Raw genomic sequence first — 17009 nt, forward strand, 5'->3', positions numbered from 1 at the left:
CCCACCTTAAATCCATTTATACTCTACTCCCACAATAGTCATATCCCTCAGCCGTGACAAATGTTTGGCACAGCTTTATCATTCACGTCCTCAACTTGAGCTTGCTATTGTTAGGTATGCGTGTGAAAAAATAAGGCTGAGGTCGATAGAAAAAGTTTCCATTTAGACATCAGCATCCAGGTTAAACTAAGGAAGGAGATTGTACTAGCGGCAAAACGTCAGATTGCAGAGCAGGAAATGGCAGGGAGCAGTAACAAAACTGCCCAGACTTCAGTTTCCTCACTCATAATTCAATAGGGAGTCAAACAACACTTTTATACCTTATAGACAAAAAGTAGGCTAGAACTATAAAACACACAATAAATACTTCTACTAATCTGTGTGTGGATGTATGTTAAAAAAAATAAAAAAATCATTAGTATAGACAAACAAGAAGCCTTGACGCTTTACTTCGTCCCGTTTTCATAACGCATGTATCAGTCTGATTGTACCTGGCTGCTTGTTTGTTTTCTTTGGAAGAAAATAAGAGCTACAATCTACATCAAAGTTTATCAAATTTGATTTTTACATTTTGACCTGGGCAATGGGCACATGACCACAGTATGCCTGAATCTAAGGTGCTGGTATGGAAAGGTAGTATAGTATCCAAATTTGACAAGTAACTACTCATCAGAAAAGCCATGCCATTAGTAGGGTCACAGAATATTTAAAAACTTCTCTCCAAAACATCTCCATTGTCTTGAAAATGTTAAAGTGAAAAGCTTATTATTCAATTAATTTAATACTTCTTAAATCATTTCTGTAGCTCTAGATATAAACTTAGCTTGTCAATATTTAGATTTTGTGCACATTTCATGTCTCATGAAAAGAAACAAGCTACTTAAGTGGTCTGAAGCCTAAAGGTAACAACCGATGTCTGAGCTTTTCTCCTAAAGTTGCTTATTTAAATAAAACAAATGCAGCCAATGCAAATACATTTTTTTATTAATGGTTTCTGGAGACTATGTAAAACGTCCACGTTTCTTTTTTAAACTAAAACAAAAGAAAGCTAATTTTCCTGTATGTAAAGGAAAGAATAAAACTGTATAACCATAAATGTTTAAAATATTGTTTGGGAAATTGCACTTAAGAACCTTCTTCTAAACAGTATCAGAAAGTTTCTTCTTGCATATTTTTCTAAGGTCTGCCTTGAGAGCCTTCAGTGTTCCCAAGCAGAGTGACAGAGCGTTGTCAGGTCACCGTGTCCTCGGGTCAAGTTAGGGGCCACGGGGAGAGGGACAGACTGAAGGAAATCCTGCTTCAAACCACAGAGGAAGTCCAGCTCCGTCTGTTCGTCTGACCACCCCACTGCAGTCAGGTGATGATGAGAGGGCAAACGCTCTTCCCTCCGCAAAGACAGAATACTTCAGCAGTCCAATCACGACTGCATGGTGTAATCATGATGGACAAAACTTTGAAGTTTGTTTATGCTGCTCTTGTTAAACATGAGAGGACATTTCAAACTCAAAGCTGAGTGAAAATGGCAGAAAATCTAGATCAGACAAGACTAATTATTTAGCTTATGCTCTGATCTTTTCTTATCATTTAACTGATAACCGCCTTCCTCGATATCTTTGTTCTTCTTACTTCAACCTCAGTTTCTAATCCTGTATTTGAGAGAATCCATGTTTTCATCTAAATCACATCTCTTGATAGTGCACATATATTTCATCGTACGTTGTAAACACTGACGTCTTTCTTAGCTTCACAACATCTCGTATCTTTACATCATGTAACTGCTGTAAAGCCCTCTGCTGCTCAGCTTACTAAACACGAGTTTTGACCTCGGCTATAATGAATCGCCATCTGAACCTCAGAAAGTACACACTGTTTCTTAGCCTCCACAGACTCAGGAGTATCTCAGCATTGGTTAATTTAGTACGTTCGTATATTTACTGGGAACAAACAAGACCGTTGCAAAAAGATCAGCAGTCTCTGCGGTACACTGGGTCATTAGGTTAGGCACCCTGCGAAATCTGCTGGATTGCTTTTTAGTGAAAACTGATGATTCTCTGAAAACACTATATTTTCAACCTTTAAAAAAAAGTATTTGTCCTCTAGCATTGGAGATTACCTTTTTTAAAAAATGTATTTTTCTACATAATAAGCTCGGTCCTTAATAAAATCTATATTTAACACAGCTGCATTAAAACAGACAGGTACAGGCAAAACCTACATGTACACAACAGATTTGCATACATATATACATACTTTGGTCTCTTTCAGATTACTTTACAGCATACAACAGGAATAGGGCACTGTTCTTCCAAAGCAAAGATAAAGTTTCAAAGTTACTAGCAAGTGGTGGAGTTAAAGGCCATTTGTGGGAGAAATTACTCTCATTTATCAACATTTTCCTATTATTCTGGCTGATGATACATGAAGAGCAAGTACCACGAACTTCTCTGTTACATGAAGCACTAACTGACATCAAATGAGATGAGATAGAGGCTACCGACAAGCTTTAACCCCAATTTTGTTCATGCTAATTGCACCTGGATATCACATCAGCTAAGAGTAAATTGCAGCCTAGAGAAATATAAATCCCACAGCAATCTTTAAAAAAACAAACAAAAAAAAAACACTCTTTTAGTGAAGACAAAAATAAAATTCATAGATATAAAGAAGATAATCCAAAGCTATCTGCAGGTAAAACAGTAAATGTCTGATGAAACATGCACAGGTTCATTTTAACTCAAGAGGTAAAGCCTTTTCATTTTGTCAGACAGTGCATCTTGAATTCTTTTCCTTACATAGCTAAACTGAATCACTTTTTTGAAGATTGCTGTAAAAATGTATCCTGTTCTAGTTTGTTTAACACAACTCTTATACAACCAAACATAACAAAATAAACAACCGGAATAATGAGTTCAGCACCATGGTACCTCTTCTCCACTACTCCCAACACGCAACTCTGCCTCTGCTGCCCTTCCCCCTCATTTTCGGCTCTCCTGAACCTCAACTTATCAGGCAAGCCGCCTCACTCTGACCCCCAACACACCCAGCCCCCACTGCAACAGGGACAGGGTAAAGGGGGGTGTAACATGTCCTGGATATGAGGTGGAATGCATGTGTTGAGAGGAGATGTTGGAGAAAGGCAAGGGGGGCTGATAAGACTGGTGGGTGGGGAGAGTGGGAGGAGGGAGGGAAGGAGAGACAGCACTGTGGACTGGATGGGGAGGATAAAAAGAGGAGGGCAGACAGACAGACAGAAGTTTGACATACTTAAAAACAAAGACCACTGCAATTGTGAGTTGAGTTGTTTTCAGCCGCTCAGGAGGGAGGATCTCTGTGTTACTACTTCATCACTACAGCACAGGAATTTGATGTTGCATGTGGAAAAGAAAACAGAGACTCTAGGACGTAATCAGCTCCACTGACAACTCTGGATAGTGGAGAGAAGAAGCAGCAGGAGACCAGAGCTGCAGGAAGCCAACATACCAACACTATTGAGATAAGGCTTTAGGAGGGAACCTTCAAAAACAAAACAAAAGCTCTTACAACTTCTCGCAAGGAAAGGAGCGGAAAAGTAACCCTGTTTCTAGAGAGAGGAGTCAAGAGTTGGGAGGGATAAAGAGAAAACTTAAAGAACATTGTTGAAGTGTGAGGGGAGAACGTGTGCGTGGAGGACTGACTGGACTCAAGTGGTCTTGAGAAGAAGTGAGAAAACAGCAGCAATCTGGAGGACGAACAGCAAGAGGTCCACCTAGCCCCACAGCACCATGTGAGTAGCGCAGTTGCATCACTCAGACACATTTAAAGTCATATTATTATTATTATTATTATTATTATTATTTGACCCCTGAGATGTCTTCGTACAACTGATTACAGTGAAAAGGAGCTAAAACATCATATTTACTACTGATGTTCACCTTAAAGCAACAAGTCTAAGAGGTCTGAGAAACATAGAATTAATTTATGCAGTGCAATGCTTTGTTCCAGACAATAGCTTAATAGAATGATAGAACAATAGAAAATCTTCCTGCAGCATCCAAACATGATAACACTGTAAGAACTAGCCAAGCATCTACATGATGGCATGCACACTATGAAGAGTTTAGAAGATGTGCTGGGTGAATTCATGCCACCATGTGGCAGCTACATTAACTTCATTGCACAATATTCCCTGATTTGGGTCACGGGACATGGCGTGTTATTTAAAGAAAAACTACTCAAACAATAAAAAGGACAGTGAGTAAAATGGGTGGAGCGCCTAAATGTATTTTCAGTAAGGGGCACAATGAGTCACCTCACACACACATGCGTGTGCGTATGCATACACACTTTCCTGCCAGCCCTTCCTACTTGACCTTCAACCTTAAAAACAACACTTGGGACAACAATGGGAGACAGACGTGGAAAGTAAACAACGCTAAAGCAGCCAGGACAGCATCGTAAACAATATCTTCCACTGTCAATTCTGATATTAATGGAAGCACAATTTGCATTTACATCCATTCAATTTAAGCTTCAAGTGAGCATTTACCCAATAAATACCAAAACATAGCTAAGAGGAGTGTTTCTGCTGAGAGGAATTATGTTGGGTATATCCTGGACCTCAAGCTAGCTACAGTATCTAATAGAGTGAAGAACACTAAACAACTCTTATAGGGCTTGATGACTGGTTGTTGGAATGGCTGAACGAAGCAGCGGTTTCATTGGACCCTTCCTCAACTGTTTCACCAACAACAGCAGCTTTGGTTGTCCACACAAGTAATGCCTTAATATAATTTTGTTATAATGTAAGCCGTGAGGTATAGTCCTCTGTTGGTCCTCGCACTTCAGCAATAGATTCTCGTAAGTCAGAGCCTCCTGGTGTTGTACAGTACAAAAAAGTGATGCCAAATGTTTAATCATACAGTGTGCCAATATGGTAACTTAGCAGTAGCAAACATTACTACGAGAGATTTACCACCATTGCAATATAACACAAATATTCATGCATGACCCCTTAAAAGTCAAAATATCTTCAAATTACAATACATATTGCATATGTGAAAGCACCTATCCTCTGCCTGTCGTGTTGGTTAACAGGTTGACTATGTCATCCCTAATGGGATTTCATTAGCTGTAGTTTTGGCAGCTGAACTGTTACTCAGAGATGTCCCCTGTCTGGCTGGGGCATCACCGTCACCTGACCTTTGAGAAGTGAGGATATCCTGTACCAGACACAGCTGCGTACCACATAAAATCTGTCCTAACACTGAATGAATGCAAACGAAAAGGAGATTGCATCAAAGCAGACCTTACATGGAAGGCCTGGCTGCAGATTTTGAAAATATGAGCTTTGAAAGAGAGTTTAATGACGCCAACACAGAAAATGTTATAAAACATAAGGCAAGTTAAACTGCCAGTGTTATGCCATAATTCTATCGTATATTAAACATTTTATGAGGCCATTACTTATTGATGAATTCATTATCAAGTGTTTCTATGACATACTTGTCTTAACCCTAAGGCGATACTTGATTTTTTAGGCTGATACCAATATCTGAGAGAAAACGATATATGGGCCATTATTAGTTTTCCATTAACATGTTGGGCAGTAGCGATGCTACAAGTAGCAGCATTACTAGTTTAACTACATTTTTCAGTAGAATGGTGGTAGCATCACTGTTTTCTGAATCAAATTGTTTTTCAGTAGCTTAGCTCTTTTATCGATGATGTAGTGTGGTAGCGTCCACACTACAAAATTAATAAAATTAAGCGTAGTTGGTTTTAGAGTAGTGAGAGCAGAGAGCACAGCTTAGTTTTTTTTTATTAATCACTGAGATAGCACTGACTTGGAATGAAGTTGGTTCAATGTAAAAAAATATATATATATATATTAATAAAAAAATTTAAAAAGCTTCAATGTAGTAAGCTACTTTTGCCATGTTACTATAGCTTAGCTTGCTACATTTCTCTGGGGCGTAGCTTCAGTGTAATGAAGCTTCCCTTAATGTAGAGTAACTGGTAGCTTAGCTCACTACACTTTCCAAGTAGCTTGCCCAACACTGAGTATAATATATAAAATGTAGTGTACTGAGGTGGTGCAACTCCAGCATCATATATTTTGTTCTAAACTAACAGCGGTTGCATCTGAATTTCTGTTGTTAATACATAATCTTTACATAACCCACACGCATGACTACACGTATAAACACAAGCACATGTGCAGACAACACCCACTTGTACACAAACAGACTTTGATGCCAGTTAGTCTTCATCTCCCTACTACAAAAACTACATATAGCAATTATGGGCCTCTTTCCTTTTGGCCAATCAGCTCTCTGATAATCATCATCTTACAGATGGGATCACACAAGGCTAGCTTCCTGACAGATAAAAGCTAACCTCTTAGTGAACCTAGAGCCACTAAGCCTTTGAAGAGTGGAATTTGATTAGGTTCAAAAGTATTCTGCAAATATGGCACCAGACTACTGTACTCATCCAGTCTCTTAAGATGTGTTTTCCACAAGTGTAGTCTCCAAACATGCTAATCGGGGCTGATGTTTCGAAATATCGTTGATTCTGATAAAATTTCTATTTCCATCTCACACCTTTGATATGTTTATTTTTCTGCTCACAGTTCACTATGAGTATGACTGGTACTCTAGAAAAGGGGGCCCACCACCAGGCCTTGGACCTGTCCGAAGAACTGCCGCCTCATCATCACCATATCAACCATCACCAGTATCTTAACCATTCCAACTCCCTGGCCTCCACCACCGCTGTGGGTGGAGGCAGAGAAACACCTTCGCGTGTGGTCGTACCTCCTCCTTATTCTGCAGCTGAGAGCGGTGGTGGGGGCAGTGAAGCTCCTCTGGAGCTGCGGGGGTCCCTAGATTGCTGGGCCTGCTCGGTGCTGGTGACGGCTCAGAACCTGGTTATTGCCACGATCAACGCCTGCCTCGCTGGACTGGTGTTCGGGACCATCCTGACGCCGGCCATTGTCATGGTGGTGTTCGGCTTCCTCTGCCACTCTACAGTAAGAAAGGGGGAGATAGGGGAGAGGGTGGATAAGTAAGCGTAAGCACTGTATGCATATTGAAGGATTTTGATTTTTGATTTGAGCTAGCTAGGAGCTTACTCAACAGCATTTCGCAAGACAAGTTTGTTCACTTGTTTGGACAGTTTCTATACCAGCTCTCAGCTTCTCATTTATTCTGTGGGAAAATTTACTGAACAAGAGCGTACAAACAGTTGGTGCAAACGTCTGTGCAGACATTTGTTGTTGTACTGCATTGTTTACCCGTGGTTAATACTTCTAGACACAAGAGTCACACGTTGACATTAAGTTGAGTATTTGCTCTCAGAAAATATTTGATTAGCAGTGAAGGTGATATATCTAACCATCCAACAGACATTTGAAACCAGTGCAGTGTTCTCTGATGCGAGAATGAAAATGTGCATGTTAGGATAAATGTTTACGCACACATTTGCTACATCTAAACAAAAGATGAGTGGAACAGGGAGATGACTACATCTATCTTTTTATGAAACATCTAAAAGTCCTAATCTCATAACTTTGATCCAAAAGTTTGAAATAGTTGTGCCTGGGGCTTAGGGTGGGGTTTGGCACCATCAGTGATGAGAGGTTTTATAATCAGATAAGTGAGGTTCTTTCAGATGTTAAAGAGATGGATGAACTGGAGGAGACAAGGGGTCAGGAGTCTAGGGGGCCCAGACGTCAAAGTACAAAAGTTAAAAACTGCTTAGTAGCTAGTTGGGGATGAAAGGACGCTCGGGAACAGATAAAATATGGAAATGCACAGAACATGATGACAACAGCTGAAAATATAAAAGAAGACATGTAACTCAAACAAAACAACCTATTTAAACCATTAGTCAGTTGGCATTATCCTGGGCTTTGGTAGCCCGGCTACCCCAAAAAGTCATTGTTCAGAGACTTTAATGCATACCGATGGCATTTCCGTGGGCCGACGACCTCCTTAATGACTAGAGAGACCAGGATTCTCTCTGTTCTTCTGCTCTCTCACAATTAGACCTCATGTGACAGCAGCTTAGAGAGGGATTAACCAGGACCTGGGAGGATGGAGAGAGGGCGAGAAATCAAAAGGAAGGGGTGAGAAGAAAAACAGAAAAAAAGGCATGTGGGTAAAGCATTTAGGTTTCTTCGAATTGAGCAGGCAACATTGAGTACACTTTCAATTCTGTTTGCAAATGTCATCAAGAAACAGACCCAACACAATATTTCACATGAGCAGAAACAAGCACACTCTTCAAAAAGGTTTTCTCCATAAGTCATACAGGGGGCCTAACCAAGTAAAAACAAACACGGGCATACTTGACTAAGTCTTATTCCCATCCCATGATTCCATGTAAACCATGTACTGCAGTTTAAACCATCTTGCTCACTGGCTCAGTCTTTCCTTAATCCCCTCCCTCCTTAATGTTTCGCTTTCCTTCTCCAGCTGGAATTTCTTTCTAACCAGCTGTAACTCTACATCTATCAGGATTCACAATATTTCTGTACTTTTGTGTAAAAAATATGCAACTACCAAGGTCTGGAAATGATCATTTTCAGACTTATCACAACTGTGTGAGATCTCTGTAAACTATTATATAACTACTTTACTAATGCACAACTTTCTCCTAAAAAGTTGATCAAACCAGGACTTTGACCTTATTGGAGCTTAGTGATCAATGATTTTCATAGATATACATGTTTAACTTTTCAGCTTAGCTATTACCTACTATAATATATACTCCTCTCCCCCCTGAGCGCCCTCAGTCCTGCACACATTTTATACTCTCTGCACTTTCCTCATGTACTCAAATGTTCACTTCATGGGGCGATAAGGATGATTCAGGCCTGCTGTCTCTCCATTCCTCTCCCACATTAAAATCCCGACCTTTTTACCTCCTCTCCCACTCCTACAGTGTTTTTGCTTAGCAACAAGTGTACATGCTTTAACATACAGTATACACTGATCAACATCTTTGAATCAGAGATGCTAATGATGGTTCACAGTAGTTTCTACCTAGTTCCTAAAAGTTTGATTTATAATTGTCATTTGTGTGTGAGTGAGAGAGCTACATCTCAGACACCAACTGGTGTCTGTCCTCACTTCATACACATATACCATATAGAGCATGTCATCTGTTCTTCCCTGCACTTCACACAAGTATTTAAATCAATGATGTTCTACATGTACAAAGACAACTTAAAATACTGAATGAAACAAAATGTTGTCTAATCTGTTCCACAACTGTATCCAATTTTAAAATCTCTGCCTGACATAGCAGATCTGAATATATAGTGCAACTGCAGTAGATGTACAGGAGGACCCAAACGCTGTCTCCATCCTGCATTAGTGCTGCGTATTTTGCAGAGAATTCATACAGCACTGCTAAACAGGGAATGGTGTCACTGTTACATGATCTATTGTATACTGCTGAAGTGTTGTTGAGTAAGACAAGAGAGTCCCTACCTGCTGCAGCTGCCTGACCTTTGATCTCAATCTGAAAGCAAAGAAGGTTTTCTCTAAGCATCAAAAAACACAAGATCATAAAAAATTCAGATCACAAGAAATAGGATTATGACTTGATAGAAGCCAGTCTGATATCCAGACCAGAAGAACAAAGTTTGACTGAGGAAGAGTGTCCTCCCTTATTACCACAGTGGAGGTGCCCTTGAGCAAGGCTTTTAACCCCAAATTGCTCCAGTGGAGCTGCTTGGGGATTTTATTGGGCAACTTCCAGGTGTGAATGCAAGCAAATGTGTTAGAGTGGCGCATTCCTGAAAATGTATTAGTCTCAGTGAAGCTACCCTGGTCAAAATGTTGACACAGGTTCAATGACAAACTTACCTCTATGACATATCATTCTGATGCTGTCTTTCTCCTCTCATCTCCCCAGGTCCGCCCTCACGGGACGACCCCCTACTGCTCAGACCTGTTGACTGACGGAGGCTGTGTGGCTCTGCTGGTGGTGGGCTTCCTCTTGGTCACCCCTCTTCTGGTCCTGGCGCTGGCTGCATACTGCCGCCTGGCCCGGCACCTCCAACTGGGCCTGTGCTTCATACCATACAGCCGTGCCGTATACAAGAACCTGCCGGCCACCCAGCACCGAGGCCTGGGCACTGGCTGCTGTGGAGGCCGAGATGGAGCGAATGGTAGTGGGAAGGGAAAGGTCTGGGTGTGAGATGAAGGTGGGAGGAAGGGGGAGAGGGGGTGGGGATGAAGAAGACAATTAGATTTAGAATATGGAGGGAATTGAACAAGAGAACAGGATGGGGGATTTATGGGATGACTAAGAAAGGGCAGTGGATGTAAGGAACAGCAAAATGTATACCAGAGAAGGGAGTAAGTTGGCAATTAAATGGCAATTACAATAACTACCAGATGAACATCCTGGAAGACACCTTACATTGATATATATACTGACTAATGACTTACTCTTCTGCCTTAACATCAGAGTAACAATGATTGTTCAGAAAAAAAAATTAACATGGTGTACAGAGCAATTTTGTTTGTTGGTATTATTCCACTGGAAACATTGGCTGTTATTGGAATTTTGACTATCTTGTAGGGGTGGGTGATATGACCTAAAATGTATATCACTGTATTTTTTATGGTGATGGTATTATATCACGGTATTACAAAAATTAAAAGAGGGATACTCCACTCAAAACATGATTCTACCTCTTTTCACTCTATTGGCAATGTAAGGGAACATATCTTAAGAGAAAAAAGTATTAAAACATAATGTGTTTATTATTAATAGGAATGAAAATGTGGTATAGGCCTACACATGTTTTGGGAGGAGTAGCCTGCCCCATAATGTAGGTTAATTAGTAAATGTAATGTGATTTCTCAGTTAGACAAGGAGTAGGGTTAGGCATCTCAACAGTATTTTATTGTATTTATTATACAATAGTCAGTGTACTACCACGGGACATGTCTATCAAGTACATTTACATACGGCAGCAACAGCGGCACTTGTGGTCTGCCTCTGTCACCAGGTTCGTCACACAGTCGCAAACATATTACTGCCGATTTTTAAAGCATATCTACTGCGGCGAATATGATTGTTAATGTGAGTACTACATCACAGCCACCTACGAAAAAGAAATTGAATCTGCAGTTAGGTGAACACAACGGGTGGAAGCATACGGGAACCAGTTAGTTTGAAAACCAGTCGAGACATAACACCAGCTAGAGCCGAGGGGGCTTTCATGTAACAACAAAGCAAGTGAAAAAACTGTTTCCCACATCCAACCTACTACTGTGGTTATTTAATTGGCTTCAGATGAGGCATAACGTTCACACAATTTCTCTGGACTGTCCCTGAATTTTACAACATTTGCTAGTCCAACATTGTCCCAGCCTGTGGGATAATAGACACTAGCCACATTAGCCCTGCACCATGCTAACACCAAGCTCAAAAGGCTATCCTACAAAATAAAAAGTGAAACAACATAAAGATCAGGTTAAGCTTACAGCTTCAGAGTTAAAAGTCGATATCAATCCATCCAAGAAAGGAGCAAATTTGATATACTTCAGTTGTCATTATAAAAAAAAATAAAGGATCTAATTAGACCTGCATACAACCTTAGCTTTACTGAATGAATTAAGGGAAATAGAAAAACTGAAACTAGCACACATCAAAAAGGTTGTATTGACACTACTCAATAATTGTATCTTATCACATTTATGTTATTATGAAAAACATTTGTTATTATGAAAAACATTTGTCTAATGTAGTTTTCTGTTAAGATGTTGCAAACCTTTTTATAAATAAAGTTTTTGAATTCAGCTGGAGTTGTGTCTGTCCTGTTTTAGCATAGGGTTGGATGGGTTGAGTCTAATACTAGGAAAAGGAAAGGATTATGTAAGATTGTTCCCAGATAAAGAGCGAACAAACTGGCCTTAGTACCAGCCAACACCAATGGGAATGTACACACAGTTCAAAAACACTTGCCACCAGAACTACACAGCTTTTCCGTGGAAGCAGTCACTATTGTTAGAAAATGCTACTTGAGAAATCAGGTCTGAAAAATTATTACAGTGGAATTTATAAAATATAAGTTAAGCCAGCCTTATGACTGAGCAGACAAAACCTCAACTGTAGTAGGCTTGACAGTGTGTAGTTAATGTCTCCCCCGCATGTTAAAAGAGTGTAACAACACATGAGACGAAAAAGCTGGGACAAAGAAGACTGTTTTCATAAAAATCACACATTTATCAATTATAAATAACATATTGCATGCAAAAAATGGGGACATTTTGGCTGATACCAAGTTGCAGTACACTGAGATGAATCCAAGTACACTATAAACCTGTGGTTCCCAACCTTCTATTTGCAGCCATTAATAGGTTTCATATGTTCTGTGAGCTGTGAAAAGTTAGCCAAAGACTTCTCCTTTTCAGATTGATTGCTCTGAATGTTTTTTTTTTGTTTTGTTATTTAAATATGAGAGGGTAAATGTGTCCAGTAATTGAAATGAACAAGATAAAAGGATAAGATTAACACATTGTCTTGAGTTAGATATACATTTTTCTTTCCTGTCCTGTTAATCATCTCCCAACACAAAATATTAAATCAGAATCAGAAATACTTTATTGATTCCCGAGGGGAAACTCTTTTGTTACAGCTGCTCACTATCACGTCAGTGCACACAGGGATAGAAGTTCTAAGCGAATCAGAATGTAATACACTATAATACAGGCAAGATAAAATAAGTACCAAGTAATTTTGGGAACCACTGCTATAAACCACTATCCCTCACTGAATTCAGTAAATTGACTTTGCCTTCAGTGAATTTGTAAACACGCAGCACACAACACTACAAGCTTTAAACTTGTGTGTAAAACAAATATTTTTTGCACATGAATACAGGGGAGAGCGCAAACGCAGTCCCCCACTACCAGAAATTATGCAGTCAAGATTCCCACATTTGGGGAATTCGCAAGTCCACAGCAGCGCAAAGTCTACATTGACTGTAGACAGTTACGCGTTCTTAATGGTCTAGGATTCGATTGAAGATTGGATCGTAGGATTCGACTGAAGACTACCAATCAGACGTCAATATGCGTAGCAGCAACAGCAAGGACCCGTTACCGGAGTGAATGACCTGCCGCCGCAGTAACCTACAGTGTTTTTGGTAAGACTGAAATTATTAATTCTTTATAACATTCAATGTTTATACTGCCCAGTTGTCTTTTTGTCGTTCGGTAAGGCTGAACGTTGTTTTAATGTTGGTAAGATAAACTTTATTGATCCCCACCAGCGAAATTCGCTAATGTTAAGGTTAGCAGCTCAAGAGGGAAAAGAGTGATAAATAAGAAATAATAAAAACTATATACACTATACACCTTTCATTTATACAGATGTGACCATGATTGGATAGTTGCACATTAACGTTAGCTAGCCGAGAGTTCTGTTGACAGGTAACGTTAGGCTAACTTTACCGCTAAGGTGACTGTTAGCGTCTCTCAGTAAAATCGAAGGACCTGCTGTTGGTGAGAACGTACAGTAAAATCTCCTCTGCCTACTCGAGTTCTTTTGTCATATCCATTCTATCTTGTGTGACCCATACTGTTCACTCGACAGTATGGACCGGGTCTAAGACTACACCTGACATGAACGTATTTACTGTACATTAAACATGCTGCTGAAATAAGACTAGGCCCGACATGAACGTGTTTACTGTAGGTTACATTAAACATACTGCCCTGATGATGGTATAGCATCTTACTAATAATTTATTATAATAAGTGTAAATTATACCACATCATTATATATGTATATATATTTATTTATATAAACTAAAGTTAATTCTTTAAGTTATTTTGAGTGGAATAATTTACACTTAAGAAATTATTAGTAAGATGCCATATCATCAGGGCAGCATGTTTAATGTAGCCTACAGTAAATACATTCATGTCAGGTGCAGTCATATTTTGGCAGGCAGTCCTTTCTCGGAAGACAATATTGCCATGTTATTACTCTCTATACTGTAACGTTAGGCTTACTTCTGCACCTTGACCACCCCTGTTATCTGGGATAATAAAGTTTACCTTGACCTATACATTCTAAAAACAACCCATCACTCATTAATAAATAGGTAATTAACTTGTATTCAGTGTTTCAAAGGTCAGGAAGCCTGTATTTTTGAGGTTTTGCACCATTCATTTTTTAGCATTTTTCCCTGCTGTCAAAATACACACACTAGCACAAAATACCATGGCCTGTATTATCCAAGACAGCATAATATAACAACTACAGTGGCTTCTCTCAGTGTGTTTTTTGCCGCCAATGTTATCTGTAAGGTAGCGCTGCCTCCCGGGCTATGGTTATGGCAGGGGTATATAGAATATGGTATAGGGGTATATGGAATATGAAATAATAAATATCCATAATCCATAATAGTTCATATTCCTGATGTTTTACTGGTAAATTTTGGGGAAAAGGTGTTAAAGGGAAGGACAGACATAATCATGCCACTCTCCTGGCCTCAACCACCACTGCCACCTGTGCATCTGCCAGTGACAAAAACCCCTGCCACCTCTACCATCACCAAACCTGTGCCCTCCCTCTCTGCATCTACAGCAACCCCTGGGATTGCTGGCCCCTCCACACAGCCCATAATGCCTGCCAGTCAGGCTCTGCCCACAATGCCCACCACTAGCACATCGCACAGTACTGGCAGTCCTTCATTCTGGGCTAGATCTACACAATGCAAGGGTAAGGTGAAGGAACACTCCTCAGAAGTAGGACGCAAACTGTTGCAGGTGCATAATCTTCCTGTCTGTACACTCTGTGGCCAACCAACCCAGGGACATAAAAAATACAAGAAAAAGACTTTCTGCACTGTAAAAATGATGTCCACATCTAAAGGTCTGGACAGAGTGTACAGCAGCTACGAACAGTTCACCTCTTGTGTTGATAAGTTGGAGGAATGAGCTGTAAATATGTCATATCTGTAATCATGGTAGGGTTGCATTGTACACATTGTAAATAGTATTCATTTTTATTACATTTCATTCTTAATCATGTTCGATGTCCATGTTAAATTGTTTAAACTTTGTAAAAATTGTAAACCGTTTCCATTTTTATGTACATATTGTAAATAGTCTTCATTTTTTTTTATTACATTTCATTCTTAATCGCATTCGATGTCCCCTTTAAATTGTTTAAACTTGGTTAAAAACAGTAAAGTTTTCACTTCCCACCATGCTTTGTTTTCACTTTTGCAAACCAATATAAACATTTGCGCTCCATAAACTATCGTCTGTATGGGGTATTCTTTAAGTCTCACTTGTTATAAATAAATGTTGTATAACGCGAGAGTTCCGTTTTTAGCTTTGGTTTCATTCGTCGACTACAGGGGCACCTGAACAGTGACATGGGCAACCTACCTCTCTGATAACTACGGTATAAATAATGTTATATTTCTGCAACTTCCCTAAGAGAAGCGGAATGAAATCGGAATGGGCAAACCACTTTGTGTACTGCCATGAACGTCCAGCAGGACCAAAACATTTCCTATTATTTGTGCCATTTTTATTTAGACTGCTCCATTGTCAACAAACGACATGCCACGTTCCACCTTTTGTTTTTAAATGAGCAGTGGGCACAAAGCCTGTGAGCCTCCACTGTTGCTAACGGAAAAATAAAACATCTGCGAAACAAACCAAAGCGACAGAAAACTGCGATCAATGCCACATGAAAGTGGGTTTATAAGATGATCACTCATTATAAGCTTCGGCGGCATCTGGTGGCGAATAAAACTAACTGCACCCCCTTTTTTTTTGCAACACTATCGGGAGGGGGATGGGCACGTGCACACTTGCAAATGCGTATGAGACTAGAGTAGTAATAAAATCCATTTGCACAAGAGCTTGCCTTTGGTATGACATAAACCTGTAAAACCTTGAACAATATGTAAAACCTTGTTTTCAGTTGTTATATACACATCTATCTATCTATCTATGGAGGGGGAGAGAGAGAGACGACATTAAATGAAGATGGTATTTAACTGAATAGTCGGCACATTAACGAGCAAAGGAGACCATGATAACACTACGTTATTACCAACCTCGTTTAATGCCAATCAAAATAGTTATTATAGTTGAATAACATGTCTCTGAATGACAGTTCAGGGAATTAACGTTAGCCTACAATAAGATACAGGTGTAGTGAACATACTTTGAGGGCTCAAAATTAGGCTGAACCCCATTAACTGTTGGTAGTCTAGCTTGGGAAGAGCAGGCTATTTCCGTCAGTTATGATAATTAGGCCTACCTAAAATGTCATGTTTCCTTCACCCTCAACTGCAACTGTATCCACACAAAAGTGTTTTAAATTAGTTACTTTAAGTTTGTTAAGATTTTCCAGGCAGCAAACTCACCTGGGATGAAGACTGTTGAGGGCCGACATGCGCCATTGACGACATAGCAATTCGTAGACCTAAACTCCACAAAGTTGTTTCCCGGTCATTCCTCCAGCAGTACACGAAGTATTCCACACAGGTCTGGATAAATATACTACAGAGCTAATACATTTACTAAAAGAACAAAGCTAACGTTACCTATGTTGAGCACAGGTAAAGTCACGTAAAGAAGTCAAGTGAAAAATTCTTAGCTGACGACGCACACGTGCGCCGCGCCGACGGTATGCAAATGAACCGGAACTTATTTTAGAAATATTGGTTATTTTAAAAAAAAATAACAACCTTAATACATAGTCGTCCTGATGCAAATCAAATACAAAAATATAAAACCAGGGTCATGAGAGCATAAAAAATATATAGGCTACTCACCGCAGTATTAACAACAATGAACGTTTGTTATGCATTCTTTAAAACAAACAATGGGGTTACACACAAACTTTGTATGACAAAACAGAAACTTAAAATTTACAACAATAAAATGAAATGATAAAAGTTAACCAGTCTTTACATAAACCTGTGTGTTACCAAATATTGTCATCTTACAGTACAGTAGATACAGTACACTAGT

At 39.6% G+C, this 17009-nt stretch overlaps 1 protein-coding gene, 1 long non-coding RNA gene and 1 pseudogene across 2 annotated transcripts; 1 reads left to right on the top strand and 2 right to left on the bottom strand.

Moving 5' to 3' along the window:
• The first annotated feature begins 3148 nt into the window (after positions 1–3148).
• Positions 3149–11801, top strand: tmem88b (transmembrane protein 88 b). Its single transcript, XM_044182849.1, has 3 exons — positions 3149–3763; positions 6611–7009; positions 9904–11801. The coding sequence occupies exons 2-3, from the start codon at positions 6617–6619 to the stop codon at positions 10186–10188; spliced, it is 678 nt and encodes a 225-aa protein (XP_044038784.1). The 5' UTR covers positions 3149–3763; positions 6611–6616; the 3' UTR covers positions 10189–11801.
• LOC122869660 lies at positions 6868–16671 on the bottom strand. The gene is made up of 5 exons (XR_006376378.1): positions 16400–16671; positions 9855–10178; positions 9477–9507; positions 7944–8067; positions 6868–7004 (listed from the first exon to the last, which is right to left on the bottom strand). It is a non-coding gene; the product is annotated as an uncharacterized LOC122869660 (long non-coding RNA).
• LOC122870807 lies at positions 12883–13004 on the bottom strand (annotated as a pseudogene).
• Positions 16672–17009: the final 338 nt, after the last annotated feature.

The sequence above is a fragment of the Siniperca chuatsi genome, linkage group LG22 (genome assembly GCF_020085105.1).
Source record: "Siniperca chuatsi isolate FFG_IHB_CAS linkage group LG22, ASM2008510v1, whole genome shotgun sequence".
NCBI classification, from domain to species: Eukaryota; Metazoa; Chordata; class Actinopteri; order Centrarchiformes; family Sinipercidae; genus Siniperca; species Siniperca chuatsi.